The sequence below is a fragment of the Asterias amurensis genome, chromosome 9 (genome assembly GCF_032118995.1).
Source record: "Asterias amurensis chromosome 9, ASM3211899v1".
NCBI classification, from domain to species: Eukaryota; Metazoa; Echinodermata; class Asteroidea; order Forcipulatida; family Asteriidae; genus Asterias; species Asterias amurensis.
The window spans coordinates 6,430,770-6,445,983 of NC_092656.1; the positions used below are offsets into that span (position 1 = coordinate 6,430,770).

The following is a 15,214-nucleotide window of genomic DNA, read 5'->3' on the forward strand; positions in this document are numbered from 1 at the left end:
CCCATTTCCCAACAACTGTTACATTATAAGTTGCCCAACTGTTGTCTGGACTTATTAGGGTTCATTGGTTTAGTTACCCCATGGAGGAAGGAAAATTAATTATTACTTCTTCCATCGTACTCCAGTAGGCCAATATTGACTTTCAGTCCCCTTCCTTCCATATCCCTTACACTTTGTTTTTATGTTGCTCTAATTTATATAATAAGTTAAAGGGCATGGCGATTTATTTATTACCTTCATGTTCAACTCCTGTAAAAAAAAATATAAAAAAATAATAACAAATTAATTGAAACCTGGGCCTCCCCCCTCTTAGATTATGAAGTGGTCCATTATAGGATTTCAGGGATTTTGACTCAATTTGTACTTCAAAGTATCATTATTAAAGAAGACTATGTGTGTTAAGGGCCGGGTTTCATTTCAGGGCGGATGATAACAAAAGAAATGATATCTTTTACTGACAAAAAAATACAAACACGCATAGAGAAAAATACTATAGAACAACATACTAAAAGAAATAACTCGTAAACAATGTAATAGATGTTAAATTTGCATCGGGATAAAGAATATTAATTAATGTGTGTTAGCACTGTATACTCAGTACTTTCCCGAGTCCGGTGAAAAAAAGGACTAGTCTAGTTGGTAAGACACTGCTCTAGAATTGCAAGGGTCGTGGGTTCGAATCCCACCCGAGTATTAACATGCCTGTGATATTTTTTTCACAGGACTCGGGAAAGTATTGAGTATACAGAGTGTTAACACACATCGGTGTACGGGTAAAAACCAAAATTAACATCGTAAACAACGGTTTTGACTTGGATTTAAATACATTAAGTGAAGATAATTGGCTAACACAAGGAGGGAGATTATTGCTCCAGAGTTTATAGCATTATAACCCATGCATCAATGCCCCTGATCACATACCTACCTAGGGTAGCCTTGAATGTTCTTGAGGTAAGTTCTAGTGTAGGAACTCCAACTAAAGACTTTAGAGAATGATTGAGAGATTTCATGGTTGATTCCCTGAATTTTTTGTCCGGTGCTAAACCATGAATGACTAATGAGTTATAGTAAGCTACTTTAAGTAATTCATGACAAAGAGTATTGGGCAACTAAATGAATCGTTTCGATGAACATCACGATGCCATTCAATTGGCTAGCAATACTATTGTCTTTGAACAAATCTAAAAGGTGCACTATTTTGGTATAATTTTCGGTTATTTATAAGAGAAAGAAAAAAGCAACTTATTGAAAATGAGAGACTTCTTTGTAGTTAGGCTTGGGAGAAACAATACGTTTGTATTGAATATAGTATTAACAAAAGTTACCGAATCACCCATTATTTTTTTGCGGATTAACCCGAAATTTAATTTAGATTTAAATTTTAAATAAATTATTGTTTTTTTTCTTTTCTTTAAAAAATCTGGGAAAAAAATGTTTGGCGAGATTGTTCCATGCTAATTCGTAATAAATATTGTTTTATTTCGTTTCGGTTATGGACCTCGCGCACCTCGCCGCACATTCTTTTAAAACAGGTGGTTGTCAATAGCCCCCTCTCGTGACTGTGTTGACTGAAAGTAAAAGGCTTACTGGTCCCCCGCGCACTGCTCAACCCATTAAGTTTCCATGTAGAATGTGACTAGTTACCAACGGCAAGTGAAATTTATGTCATACTTCGCTTTTTTTCAATCAGTCAAAAAAGATAAGATCAACGGACGCATAGCTTGGAGTTAAATTACAATCTCCGTTTCCAGGGAAATAGCGTCTCGCCACATTGCGTCAGTCCATTGACCAGTTAGCGTCGAAAAGGATATGTTGAACTAACCAAATTGAATCAATTTTAGTAAACGTAGGGAAGAACATTTCAAGCAAGATTAATGCAGATTTTCAAACTGAGTTTTTTATAATAAAGGAATGACTTCTTCTCCACCACATCAGACGCCCTTTCCAGCTCCTCAAAATTAAAAACCAGAGGTGAGGTGCAGCTCTTTTTCTGACATGTGATGAAGACGAACATTTCCAGCGAAGTTTGAGTCTTGGAAACCAATTATGACGGGTGTTAGGTAAGATAATTTACATTTCCCCCCGTTGTTTTGCTTGTTTTCACATGCCGTTTGGATTTTGGGTGAAACTATTCAGGGTGAACGCACTGGATTGTGACCGGCCGCGGATTGTTTGTATGGGATTCCGTTTGTAAGTTGTGACCCCGACCCTTTTGTTATGGAACAATGGAATGTTTTATATTACCGTTGATGATTCAGGAACGATTCTTGGGAGTTCTGGTACTTGGTAGAATGACATCATCGTCAATATATTTCGAATTTCAATAGTATCTATGGCGATGCTATAAACACAATCTGATTTTGAACCCCCTTTCACTTACCTTTTGCTCGACATTATTTAATTGGAGTCTTGTTATTTTCCATGGGGCAACAAAACTGAAGGTTTTAAACTTGTCCACTTTTTCAATTTTATTCAATAAGTTTTGGCTTATAAGTGACACAAATTTGTTTAATTTAAGACACTATTGCATTGGTAATTGTCAAAGACCAGTCTTTTCACTTCGTGTTTATCTCCACATACATTAAGCCTTTAACAAAACCTGTGAATATTTGAGCTCATTTGGTAGTCGAAGGTGCGAGATAGTAATGAAAGAAAAACACCCTTGTCACACGAAGTTGTGTGCTTTCCAATCTAATTCTGAAGTGTCAAAATCAAATTCATGAAATATTACTTCTTTCTCGAAAACTAAGTTACTTCAGAGGGAGCCGTTTCTCACAATGTTTTATACTATCAACAGTATTACTCATGTAGGTCATTGGTCAGGTCATAAAACTCTCATGCGATGCGGTTATCCGTTTTTATCGGAGTATAATATATCCAGATCCAGAAGGTTTTTTGCTAACAATTATTTTAAGTAATTACCAATAGTGTCCACTGCCTTTTTAACAAGTTTTGTAGAACTAGAACACAGACAGCACATCTGTTTTTAAAAGTGTGGTTATAATAAAAAAGTATAACTCAGAATTCTTCCAAGATCTTTACCGCTATATCGTCAACATAGAGACGATTCTTTTCTACCCAGAAGTGCCAGACTGGCTGTAATAAGTTGTTGATTCTTGACTTGACAAATGTTTTAAGTAGAAAAATGTCTAGATGAACAGTTTTAAACATTTAGGCCATATCCATAAATAAAAACTACATAATTAACATGTGACAAACATCCTATATAAAATTTGTTTTTAAAAATAAAAACATGTCCTTTACGTTGATCCTTTTGGTAGTTGCGATAACAATTGCCTTCGTTCCACCCCCCCGACAGTTGTTGACGGGACCACGGTTTATAAATGATAATCTAAAGGCCTAATATAAAAGTTGAACATCGCAAGTTTAAAAAAGTTGTTTTCCCCCGTCATTTTAAATTTATCCAACAATGAAAGTTATTCATATTACAAAAATAAAATTGCCAAGTTCTAACCTACCTTTATGGCTGGTCCATCCTTTATTTAAAGGTAGAGTCTCATAGGCATAGATTGGTTTTTGTCAACAATGCTGATTTATAGCCAAAATTATTAATAAAGATATGGGTACACATATTATTGAGAAAGTGTCAGCTGAATAAAGTCTCTACTTGCTAAGAAAACAACCACATATTGTCAAGCTTTTTTGACATGACTGTCAGATCCATCCATATTCGCTCCTGGCTAGAGCATTCACGAACAGACTCCAGCTCTAAAAAAATCTGTGAAATGATTCATGCATTCATAAATTGTTTCTCAGATACAAATGTTTTCTGGCGAAAAATTATCCAAACCATGCATATTACTTTGAAGGGAATCCTCTTTCAAAATAATTTTTAACAGCTCTGCAGTGCCTCACACAAAGTAAGTTTTTATGGTCATATAATTTTTGATGTTTCATAAAATTGTTGAGTACTTACCAGAGGGTATGACCCTACCTTTAAAATCTGAGCATGGTCTGAGAAACTTGAAAACGAGCTGCCATTATCACAGGTGTGAAGTTGTCACTTGTGGCCGCTATGTTCGTTTTGTGTTTACGCTGAGTAGCGATAAATAAAAAAACCTCAAAATCTTCCCGACATTGACATTAATCACAACTATTTGAATCATTGATATTAGGTTTTGTAGGCCTAATAACACTTAAAGAATATTTTATGTTATTAAAACCTGTACAAATTCACAATAATCCACAACAAGTTGGATTCATAAGAAAAAAAAAAACCCCACAAAAAACCAAAACAAACAAACCTGCTATCAAGCATCTTTCCCAAGCGCAAGTATCAGTAAACAAATAAAACAATAAGCAAAAATTTACAAGAATGATTTCAACCGCAATTTTGGACGGTAAATCAATCTACACAATTTTGTACACACTGAATGTTATTAGCAAATGATGTTTTCAAACTAGGAAAAGTATGAATTTTTGGGGCAGCAACACACAATTTGTTTCTTTTTACAATGTACAACCTTTTGTTGTGTAACAAGGGAAATTGTTTAGTAGTTAATTTACTGTTACATAGCTAACAAGGCCTGTCATTTGAATATAAAATGTATACATTGAGTAAAAAAGAGTGTAACAAAATGAACTAAATGAAATTACACTATGAGATAGAAACTCATTTGCACCCCAACCACTTTTTCAAATCAATTACCCCCCCCCAAAAAAAAAACACAAAAAAACAAAAACATGTGAGGGCACTGAAATTGCAAAATTATCATGGCCCAAAAAAATGTTGACCAGTAAGTTTTTTTCAAAGCAAGTGTGTTTAAAACAAACATTCAAGAAGTTTTGTTTTTACTTTACGTATTTACTTGTTCACCACTGTTACAACATGGAGTATAATTTATAACAAGAACTGCACAGGTAGCCTGTCTCCTACTTTGCTTATGTATGGCAATAAAAATGATAAATAAGGTTATCCTACAGGGACTGATCCCTCTTTGGTATATAAAAATACGCTAACAACTAAAGGCCTGATACTTCACGGAGTCAATGATACTCCATGTCCCATGCCCCTCCATGCCCATTGCCTTGGTGCCCTTAAACTGCTTCAGTAGAATTTTACAATTTCCTTATACGGTGCCCTTTACCAAGGAGAAAATGCCTTGGTGCCCTTGCCCTTTCAAAAACCGAAGCATACAGGCCTGCCACTTAATGAAATAGGGGTACATATATGCAATGATAAAAATGAGTTATACTGTAACAAAAGCCTTTTTGAGGTATGGCGGACGTGATACGCGCGTCACACGCCGCGACTGATGCCACGCTCACCATGTTGGTGGTCATTAGGTTTACGTGTAAACGCCCCGTCGCCTAAAATGCGCACTTCACTGAATAACATACGTTCTATTTCTATGGTCAATACGCACAAATTTACAACAACTTTACATCGTTGTAGCATTGTGTCCGCCATACCTCAAAAAGGCTCATGGAGGTAGATTCTACCTCCATGAGTACATTGAAAAATAAAAGTGAGCTTGACAAAGGTTTATTGTTCGTTATGTAGATTGAGTTACTTGTACTATTTCCACTGAATTAACCTTTGTTTTTGTTTTTAATGCTGCTTTCCCAATTCCTGTTTGATGTTTAACTCAAGTAATATTTTTACATTGTATCTTACATAATATTCTTGTACATATATTTTTGATGTGATTTTTAAATGCCATTAGTCTGTGACTTGCATTTTTTTATACAAATAAACAAATTTTGAATTGAATTAAATAATTGCATTTTCTTGACAAAACCCATGCCCATGCAGCAATATTCAATGATTTAGCCAGGAGTTGGTAATTATGTGGTAAAAGGCTGTCAACATTTGCTGGAAATTAAAAAACTTGGTGTCCAATTTGTTCACGTAAAATACATTTATGTACAAGTAAATAAAAGATAAAACAGGGTGTCCAAAAGACACCCAGACAACCCTCTGGCTAAAACACTAATGTAATATTATTGGGCATTCCTTCCACCATAGAGCATTTAGGTCCTTGCTCTGTGCTTCCACTACGTATGTGGATGATGAGGCTCACATGTTGCCTAAATAGTAGATTACTAGGTGGTGTAGTCATTTGTATGGTATAATTAATTGATTAATCACGTTGTGTATACAGGGAACTCCCTGTTGCCTTTTGTCCTTGAAAATTCTAATAATGGCTCTTTGTGTATCACACCACTCAGCCACTGTGTACTGATGGAGGATTTGGTAAAAGCAATTTCATAATAAAGGAACCGCCCTGTGTGTTGTTAATTAATGGAGGGTTTGATGGAGTAATGGAATGATGGGCGTGGGTAGGGTTCCAGTCCTTAAATGCTTTATCAAAAAAATTGAAAGGAATATTAATCTAAGATATCTCTCTTCAAAACCAACCAATGACTTGAATGAAAATTGTATATTTTATATTAGAGTACACAACATTGTGCATAATAATTAATCCTTGTGAATCAGGTAGGTTCTTAGTGTTTATTTTGGAGCCACATTTTTGTGAGCACACCATGTGGTTGTTTTTACTAAATTGTAACTGAAAAATGTACATTGTTTAATTTACTATGTTTTTTTTTTAAATTATAGAAAATCTCTTTAAAAATATATATTTTATGAAGAGAAGTTGTGGGAAAAGCAACACCTGTTATTCCAATTGGCTTATGGGCTGTTTATGTTTTTTAAAAAAAACCTGAATTTAAATCCATCAAAACCAGCTGTAACACAAAGAGTGATCTGCTAAATGAAGGTTAAAACAACTGTACACCAGTAAAAATTTGCTTCAAGTTGTCTGTCCGGCGACTCGTTTCGGTACTTTAAAAACAAACAAACAAAATCTTTACAGAATACAATGTGCTAAAAGATAATTGTTTGTGTGTTGCACTTAAAACAATGAATTATTAGGAATAAACTTTCGGGTACATTGGTGCAACCATGTTATAATTCTCTTTTGAGGCAGTGTTGGCTCTGAAAAGAGCTGGTTCGGTGTTGACGTTTCGAGCAGTGTACATTGCTCGTCTTCAGGAGATACTGTTTGTAATGTCAAGACCAAACCAGCTTTTTTTCTGAGCCAACACTCCCTTAAAAAATAGAATTATTACATGGTTGTAGTCCGCAAGTTTACTTTCATTTATTATTAAATGTTATCCTTCACACCATGCACAGCTTCAAACATCACTTAATAAATTATTAGAGTAGTTTAGATTAGTTCAGTTTTGAAAAGCATAGCTCTATTTATTGTAAAACAGGGACCAGTGAAAGAGTTGGCAGACTGGTGAAAATGATAAGCTATTAACTGGTCCTGCGGGCTAGTCACTGTCAGAAGTAAGAAGCCATTCAACCATTCAACATATAACTGCCATTAGCCAGAATTAACCACACCCAAGTTAACTGTACATTCATAGAGGAAGATACATTGTATATCAGATCTGGGAAGCGGTAGCAGAGTGACCACCTACCTTTTAACAAGATGCAACTTCCCAAGTGTGGTTTATGACTTGACATTTGAAATATAAAACAATTATGTGAACATCAATAATTAATAATAATGGAGACTTATACATGTAATGCGCCATGTCTGTCTCAAAGTGACACTCCTGGCGCAGAAAACCCTATTTAAGCTGACATAAGAACTATAAATACAAAATAAACAGAAGGTGAAACCGGTTTTTTAAAGGAGACGGGTTTCGAGTTCATTCTTGAATGTGAGATAGGAAGTCTCCTTTCTCTGTTTGATGGGTAGTGAGTTCCATCTAGGGAAGGACCAGACCGAGAGAAAGATCGGTTTCCCCAGGAATGATGGAGAGGGGCACTTGAAGAAGATTTTTGTATACATTTTCAAAAACTTCTCCATTCATTTTTAAAAACTTCTCCATTCTTATCTTTTTTTTCTTACAGACCCACACGAGAGACCATGTTGGTTATCATCTCCTTGTTCACGTTGATGCTGATTGGTTTAGCTGCTGCCCAATCAGCTTCAATCTCATTTGCCAACCCAACCATAAGGATAACAGAAGGGGGTGTAGCCGTTGTCAGGGTGCAGAAGACTGGCGATAGTGCCACTGCTGTTGGGGTTAGAGTCAGGGTAAGTTTATGAAACTCCAAGTGTTGCATACTGTGGGTACATTCGATTAGCTTCGCCGTTTTGACCCTGGTGTGCTCAACCAGGTGACCCCCTGACATGAGCTAACTTCCTCCCACCACTAACACCAACGTATCTTGGGACAGCCGACTGGAACTACTTTCATTGTGTGCATTACTTCCAAAACTTTTGTGTCTATTCACAAAAGGATTGTAAAATTAAAATGTTAATTTATTTTACAAGCCCACCTTGATACAAAAGTATCTTCAAATACAATAATGAGTTTTGTCAGCACCTGCTAGTTTGCACTTCATCCAATCTGTGAGTATAGAGGAGGTTTCTGCACAGTATATTAAGAAGATGATGGTTACTAGATGTGTTATCAAAGTGGGTTCGAATTTACAATAATTGAATTATTTTTGTTCTTTAGTTCCAAGATCAGATGGCTGCGATGGCAGATTTTGTCGGCACCGATTTCATCTTGAGTTTCCCCGCCGGCTCAGGAACATCCACCCTCCAAGGTAGTTTCTTCTCCAACGATGACGACGCCCCTGAGCCGGATGAACTGTTTGCTGTTACCATGGAGATATTCAGCGGTAGTGGTGTCATTGGTAACCCGGGTCAAGCCTTCATTACCATAGCCGCTAGCGATGATGCGTTCGGGGTGATCGGTTTCAATGTGGTAAGGACATAAAAAACGGTCCGTCATCATAACCCATAGTCATAAACCATAGTTCAATTTGAGTGCTGTCTTGTACAAATTGTACAATTTGGACTAAAAAAAACAAGTTTTATACCATTGTAAAGCCCATCTTCTTAAGGGTGGGCTCTCTTCTTGTTTTAGTCTGTCATAAACCCACAGTAATAAACCATAACAGTTTGAGTACTGTCATACATGTACAAATTGTTGGGTTTAGACAAGTTTTATACCATTGGAAAGCCCATCTCAAGAGCTCTCTTCTCGCCTTAGTTTTTTGTTTCTGTGATGATTTTTTGTAGGCGAGGCGATTGGCCAGGGAGTAGTGTTATTACCAGCAACATTTTACCAATTAGGGCTCCAAGGTACTAAGACTAGATTTCCTGATATAAAAAACCCAACATTTTGTATGAATTTCTGAGACTAAAGACAGTAATTACCAAATCCAATGATTTGGAGCAAGCTTTGAAAACGGCCTCTAGATTGGGCAAAATGTCTGCTACCTTTCTTCCAAACATCAGGAAAACTAATCAAAAATACCCCCACCCCTAAAAACCAAGGTTTTGCAAAGAATGTATTTTCAGTAACCATAGCTTTCAGTAGACGTTATCATGGAGCAACCATCTTGTGGTTTCCTTTCAAATATTTGTAACCAACACGAGGCTTGAAGGAGATGAAATGGCTGCCACTCAAATCCATCAAATTCATGCAAAAACTCGAACGATGGTTAGTGTCTAAAAACTCATCTTAAATATTGCTGATATTTTGATACTTTGATTGTAATCCCTTTAGGCTTCCCCCGTACGTGTCAATGAAGAGCTGGCAGCGTCATCTCTTCAACTACCGTTAAGACGAGATCAAGGAACATTTGGAACCGTCGTCGTCTCATTTGAGGTGAGTCTTCTTAACCGAGGTCACCATGGTCCAGTGGTTAGACTGCAGGACTTGCAATCACAAGGTTGTGGGTTCAAATCCCCCAAGCTAACCGTGGAGCCAGTTAGGCTGCAGGACTTGCAATCACAAGGTTGTGGGTTCAAATCCCCAAGCTAACCGTGGTCAAGTGGAGCCAGTTAGGCTGCAGGACTTGCAATCACAATGTTGTGGGTTCAAATCCCCCAAGCTAACCGTGGAGCCAGTTAGGCTGCAGGACTTGCAATCACAAGGTTGTGGGTTCAAATCCCCAAGCTAACCGTGGTCAAGTGGAGCCAGTTAGGCTGCAGGACTTGCAATCACAAGGTTGTGGGTTCGAATCCTACAAGCTAACCATGGTCCAATGGTTAGACTGCAGGACTTGCAATCACAAGGTTGTTGATCCTACGAAGCTAACCCCTGGTTTAACAATGACTAGAATAAGTATTGTCGTCCAGCTACTGAATTACAACTTTCTGACTTGTGCAACTCATAATCGTAGATGTTTTTAAAACCAATGTTTGTACGAGAAATATTGCCTGTTCTCAGATTGGTGTTTTTATCCCTTTGTGGGTGGTTCCTGAGTTCCCATTACGGGAAGATCATTAATTAGTTATAAAACAACTGAACAGAAAGCGCATCAATAAAATGCTTGGTTGATTTCTTTGGTAGTTTTTGCATCAAGGATAAAAGACCAAACTAGATTTCCACACTAAACAGTTCAAAGCACTAGTTTTTCAAAGCGTTAGTTTTGCAGACATGATATTCTTCCGAATCTGATTTCCAATTTGTTTGTCCTCAGAAAAATCAGTATAATTTTGAATTAAATAAGCTGATAAAGTTTATGATGCCTGATTTGAGATAACAATATGTACTTGACACACCATATCTTAAAGGGATAATACAACATTGACTTGAAATCCTCTAGTTCTCAAGAAACATATCGTATCATGTTAAGGGAATTCTTTTTACAAATAGCTGTTCATTGAAATTGTTTTTGTTCTGGTCAGATAACTGGTGGGCCAAGTTCTCTCGGGAATGATGTCATACCAACTGCTGGGAGTGTTACTCTTGTAGAAGGAGCCACTACCGGTGATCTGATGCTGGCGGTTCTTGCAGACAGTGTAAGTATACCTAGAATATTTCAGTCTCCTTCACTGTGCTTGTCACCAACTTATTCAGTTCAGTGAGCAGACACTCCCTACGTCATCTATACCCTCAGTCTCCTCTAGGTACCCTCTCATTCCCTGTGCTTGGCACCAACTTATTCAGTTAGTCAGCACACACTCCCTACCCAACCCACTCCTAGTGGGTTTAAGTTTAGGTTTAGTACCAGCCTACACGTTTTACTGAGCTAAGCTCAGCTAAGCCCAGCTTATCCTTTTCCTGTTCCAGCCTTTTCACATTTTGATTTTTGTAAACATCCCTTGTTCTATTTTGGAGCCATAAAATTTTGCCATATTAATTTTCTTCTATTTTTGCCATGTTTAGATTCCAGAAGATGATGAAGAGTTCACAGTACGATTGACCTCTGTTAGTGGTGGAGCCAGTCTGAATGACTCAACCCAATCCATCGTCCTGATCATCAATGCAAACGACAGCCCGTTACGTTTCTCCCAACCCGTCTACACCTTCCCTGAAGATGCTGGCATCGTCACGGTGGAGGTCCAGCGGGGGTTAGACAGCGACGGTGTGACGCCCCTAGGGCCCTCGGACCAAACAGTCACAGTGAATTATTGGTTTTACTCGGGTAGTGCCGAGCTCGGTGTTGACATTGTCGTTACAAACGGGAGTCTTGGCTTCTCGCCCGGAGAGCAGAGAAGAACAATTAGTATTGCTCTAATGGATGATACCATTCCGGAGCTTGCTGAAGACTTCTCTATTGCTCTCCTAAATCCGAGTGATAACGCTGTACTTGTTGATCCCAGCACCACTGTGGTCACCATCCTACCAAATGATGATCAACATGGGGTAGTATCCCTTGCCTCGACCAACCCCGGATCACCGCCTAGCATAGTCATCAATGAGGATACAACATCCTTCACGGATAACTTCTCCGTCATTCGCGACGGCGGGACATTCGGCGAAGTCAGTGTCGATTACGTCATAACCCGTAACGACTCCAGTTCATCTCCCGTCACCACTGACCTTTCGCCCGCTAGTGGTACGGTGACCTTACCAGAAGGTCAGAGGTCACAATCCATTCCAGTGACTATTAATAGTGATACCACACCCGAAGAAGCCCAGCAGTTCATCATATCTTTGCTGGTTGGTACCGTAACGGGAGGAGCTGACATTGGTGCCGTCACCGAGGGGGTGTTGACGATACGCGACAGCGACGACGCATACGGCGTGATACAGTTCTCGTCGGACAGTGAGCAGCGTATAGTGACGTCAACGACACCGCGGCGACTGCAGCTGATGTTAACCAGAGCTGCTGGCGTGGTTGGTCAAGTGTCGGTGACTTTCTCTGTTGTGTATCGTCTGCCAGCTGTGAACGCAGGTGGCTTAGGTAGCATTGGTAAGTAGATTCTACCATCATTTCTTTAAAAAATCTATTGGTAAAAATACATTCTCCTGATTGTCTAACCTGAAGAACAAGAAGAATCCTCAAGTAACTTTTTGAGAATGGTTTGTAGATTCTGAGATCTCTTTGTGGACAGTGATCAATCAAACAAAATTTGAATAGTACTTCTAGGAAATGCCATTGATTCCAGAGCTAAGTAGATTTAAATCCGACATGAGTCTTGTTTTTGGACATACTTGAAATTACTTTTAAAAGTACATCATTTGGACTTTTTTCATGTCATCTTTTGTTCACTCAGTAGATTTGGTTTGCTCAAATTTTTGAATTTGCTTGTTTATATTTTTGTACAGATGTTGTGGATGGTCCCGCAATGCAGACTACCATCATCCCTGCCGGCTCCACCGTTCACCGGTTCCAAATCCCCATCAAGTCCAACTCCTTCCTCAGTCTGGGTGCCACCTTTGACATCACGCTTCAGAGTGTCCAGCTGTTGAACCATCCCACCTTACTCCCTCCGAGCAGCCCAAGGCTGGGCGTCCGGACGGCAGTGAGTTTGGAGGTGACAGATAATGTAGCCAATGGGGAGATAGGATTTGACCAACCAGATGAGATGAGGTTTGTCACTGAACCAGATGGTTCCACACCCACCCAGGTAAAGTAAAGGTTTGAGATATTTGTATTTAGGATTTTTCATTTACAATTATTTACTCTTTGAAAATATGGTTTATTTGGTTGGTTTGATACCTATGTTTTTAAATGTTTTATTTATTTTACAAAAATATCATCGCAGCAAACCGCCGAACTTCGACATAAAATGGTCTAGCATTCTTCTGAAGACGATCAGAGCATACTGATCGAATTGTCGAGGAGGTTGAGTTGTCAACCACTGGTCAAAAGACATTTTTACACAAACCTCACCTAATTATACTCTCACCATGCAAAAGTTTCAAATCCTACTTACTTTTAAAAGAGTTGACTTAATAATTGCATCTAGGGTTAATAATCTTATTTTTGGTTTGATATCTAGTTGCCATTGGACATCACAAGGGAAGGTACTTCTGGAGAGGCTATCGTTTCCTGGCGTGTCGTTAGCGATCCAAACTACCCTGTGGCACCAACTGATGAAGATATCAGTCTGTTCTCTGGTACAGTCACAATCGCCTCAGGTAAAGATCCTTCTTTTAAATGCTGTTACGGTTTCAGGTCACTTCATACCTCTACCACTTTCGTACTCTGGACACTATTGCAGGGTACAGGTGAATTTGAGCACTTTGTACCCTGGACACTTCATACCTTTTGCAGGGTCTGAAGTGACTTTGGACACTTTGTACCCTGGACAGTACACTTCATACCTTTTGCAGGGTCTGAAGTGACTTTGGAGACTTCGTACCCTGGACACTTCATACCTTTTGCAGGGTCTGAAGTGACTTTGGACACTTCGTACCCTGGACACTTTATACCTTTTGCAGGGTCTGAAGTGACTTTGGACACTTCGTACCCTGGACACTTCATACCTTTTGCAGGGTCTGAAGTGACTTTGGACACTTCGTACCCTGGACACTTCATACCTTTTGCAGGGTCTGAAGTGACTTTGGACACTTCGTACCCTGGACACTTCATACCTTTTGCAGGGTCTGAAGTGACTTTGGAGACTTCGTACCCTGGACACTTCATACCTTTTGCAGGGTCTGAAGTGACTTTGGAGACTTCGTACCCTGGACACTTCATACATTTTGCAGGGTCTGAAGTGACTTTGGACACTTCCTACCTTGTACTAGTTCGGGATTTCTGTCATCTAAAGGGAAATAAACTTAATTAAAAGAAATTAAATTTGTAAATCAAAATTTTAATGATACAAAAAAATATTGAAATATAAAACTTGACTTTTTAAGTTAAAGAAGAAAACGTTTAAAAATTCAAAAAAGATGGTCATTAGTTTTTGGAGTAATTTTAAGAGTACACCCTCCCTTTAATTGTTTTATTCTATTAGATAATAAATTTTCATTATTCCTTAAACCCTTCTTCTCAGGTATTGCCAGAACACAAATAATCCTTCAGATTCTGCCTGATGACCTTGCTGAAATGGATGAAACGATGGTCGTTCAGCTCTACAACGTACAACCCACCAACCAAATCCTCAGACAGGGTGACACAGAAGTGCTGGTGACAATCCGCGAGAACGACGGTCCTGGTGGCTACTTTGAATTCTCCCCGCTGACCCCCGGACCTTTTGTGATTACCGAGGGTGGAGACCTCACCCAAGTGACCATTCTCCGCCTTGGGGGAAGCCTCGTTGAACGTAGCGTCCGATACTTCGCTCAGGGTGACAGCATGCCACTGCAAGAATTCTACGGTCTGCCCCAAGTCGTGACGTTTTACCCCGGAGAAACGAGCAAAGAGGTTTCCTTTGTCGCCCAGCCTGACACCATCCCGGAGCTCAACGAGACATTTCAGTTGACCCTTGCGAGTTTTGGAAACCCGCCGAGCGACCTTGGTGTCAGGACCACCATTGATATCACGGTTCTAGAAAATGATGATCCACACGGAATCTTTGGGTTTCCCGAAGACCCGATGGTGCGATCGATAGATGAAAGCACTGGATCCGATAGTTACACAGCCAGGTTTCCTGTAGTACGCAGCGCTGGACTGTTCGGTCAAGCTAACATCTCCTGGTCGGTAGTCACCACTGGAGCTATAGTAGATATCTCCCCACTGTCTGGTACCTTGAGTTTTCCAGATGGAGTTAACACCTTGGATATAGGAATAACTGCAAGGGCTGATGAGGTGGGTACCTGTCAAGTTTTTTAATGAGACTTAATGATGGGACTCGGCACTAATGACGTCACTTTTGTCAAAGTACCTAGATGTGAGACAAACATGCCACACCACATACGCGATCACTCCATCATATCGACGCGCCAAACTGTACTAGTAGTATAGTTAGTCGCGAGTAAACGTATTATTTGGACGTTTCTGCGTTAGTGAAATTTAAAACTTTTGTCTGAG

At 39.1% G+C, this 15,214-nt stretch overlaps 1 protein-coding gene across 1 annotated transcript in view; it reads left to right on the forward strand.

Annotated features, from left to right (window-relative positions):
• Window positions 1–1,732: 1,732 nt before the first annotated feature.
• The window catches only part of LOC139941613 (adhesion G-protein coupled receptor V1-like), an 82,259-nt gene continuing 68,777 nt past the window's right edge, over window positions 1,733–15,214 (forward strand). Inside the window, exons 1-9 of the mRNA XM_071938193.1 lie at window positions 1,733–2,060; window positions 7,892–8,078; window positions 8,506–8,757; window positions 9,565–9,666; window positions 10,692–10,805; window positions 11,173–12,202; window positions 12,559–12,860; window positions 13,236–13,374; window positions 14,238–14,992. Of these exons, the coding sequence (XP_071794294.1) occupies window positions 2,047–2,060; window positions 7,892–8,078; window positions 8,506–8,757; window positions 9,565–9,666; window positions 10,692–10,805; window positions 11,173–12,202; window positions 12,559–12,860; window positions 13,236–13,374; window positions 14,238–14,992 (2,895 nt within the window). The 5' untranslated portion in view covers window positions 1,733–2,046. The remainder of the gene's footprint in view (window positions 2,061–7,891; window positions 8,079–8,505; window positions 8,758–9,564; window positions 9,667–10,691; window positions 10,806–11,172; window positions 12,203–12,558; window positions 12,861–13,235; window positions 13,375–14,237; window positions 14,993–15,214) is intronic.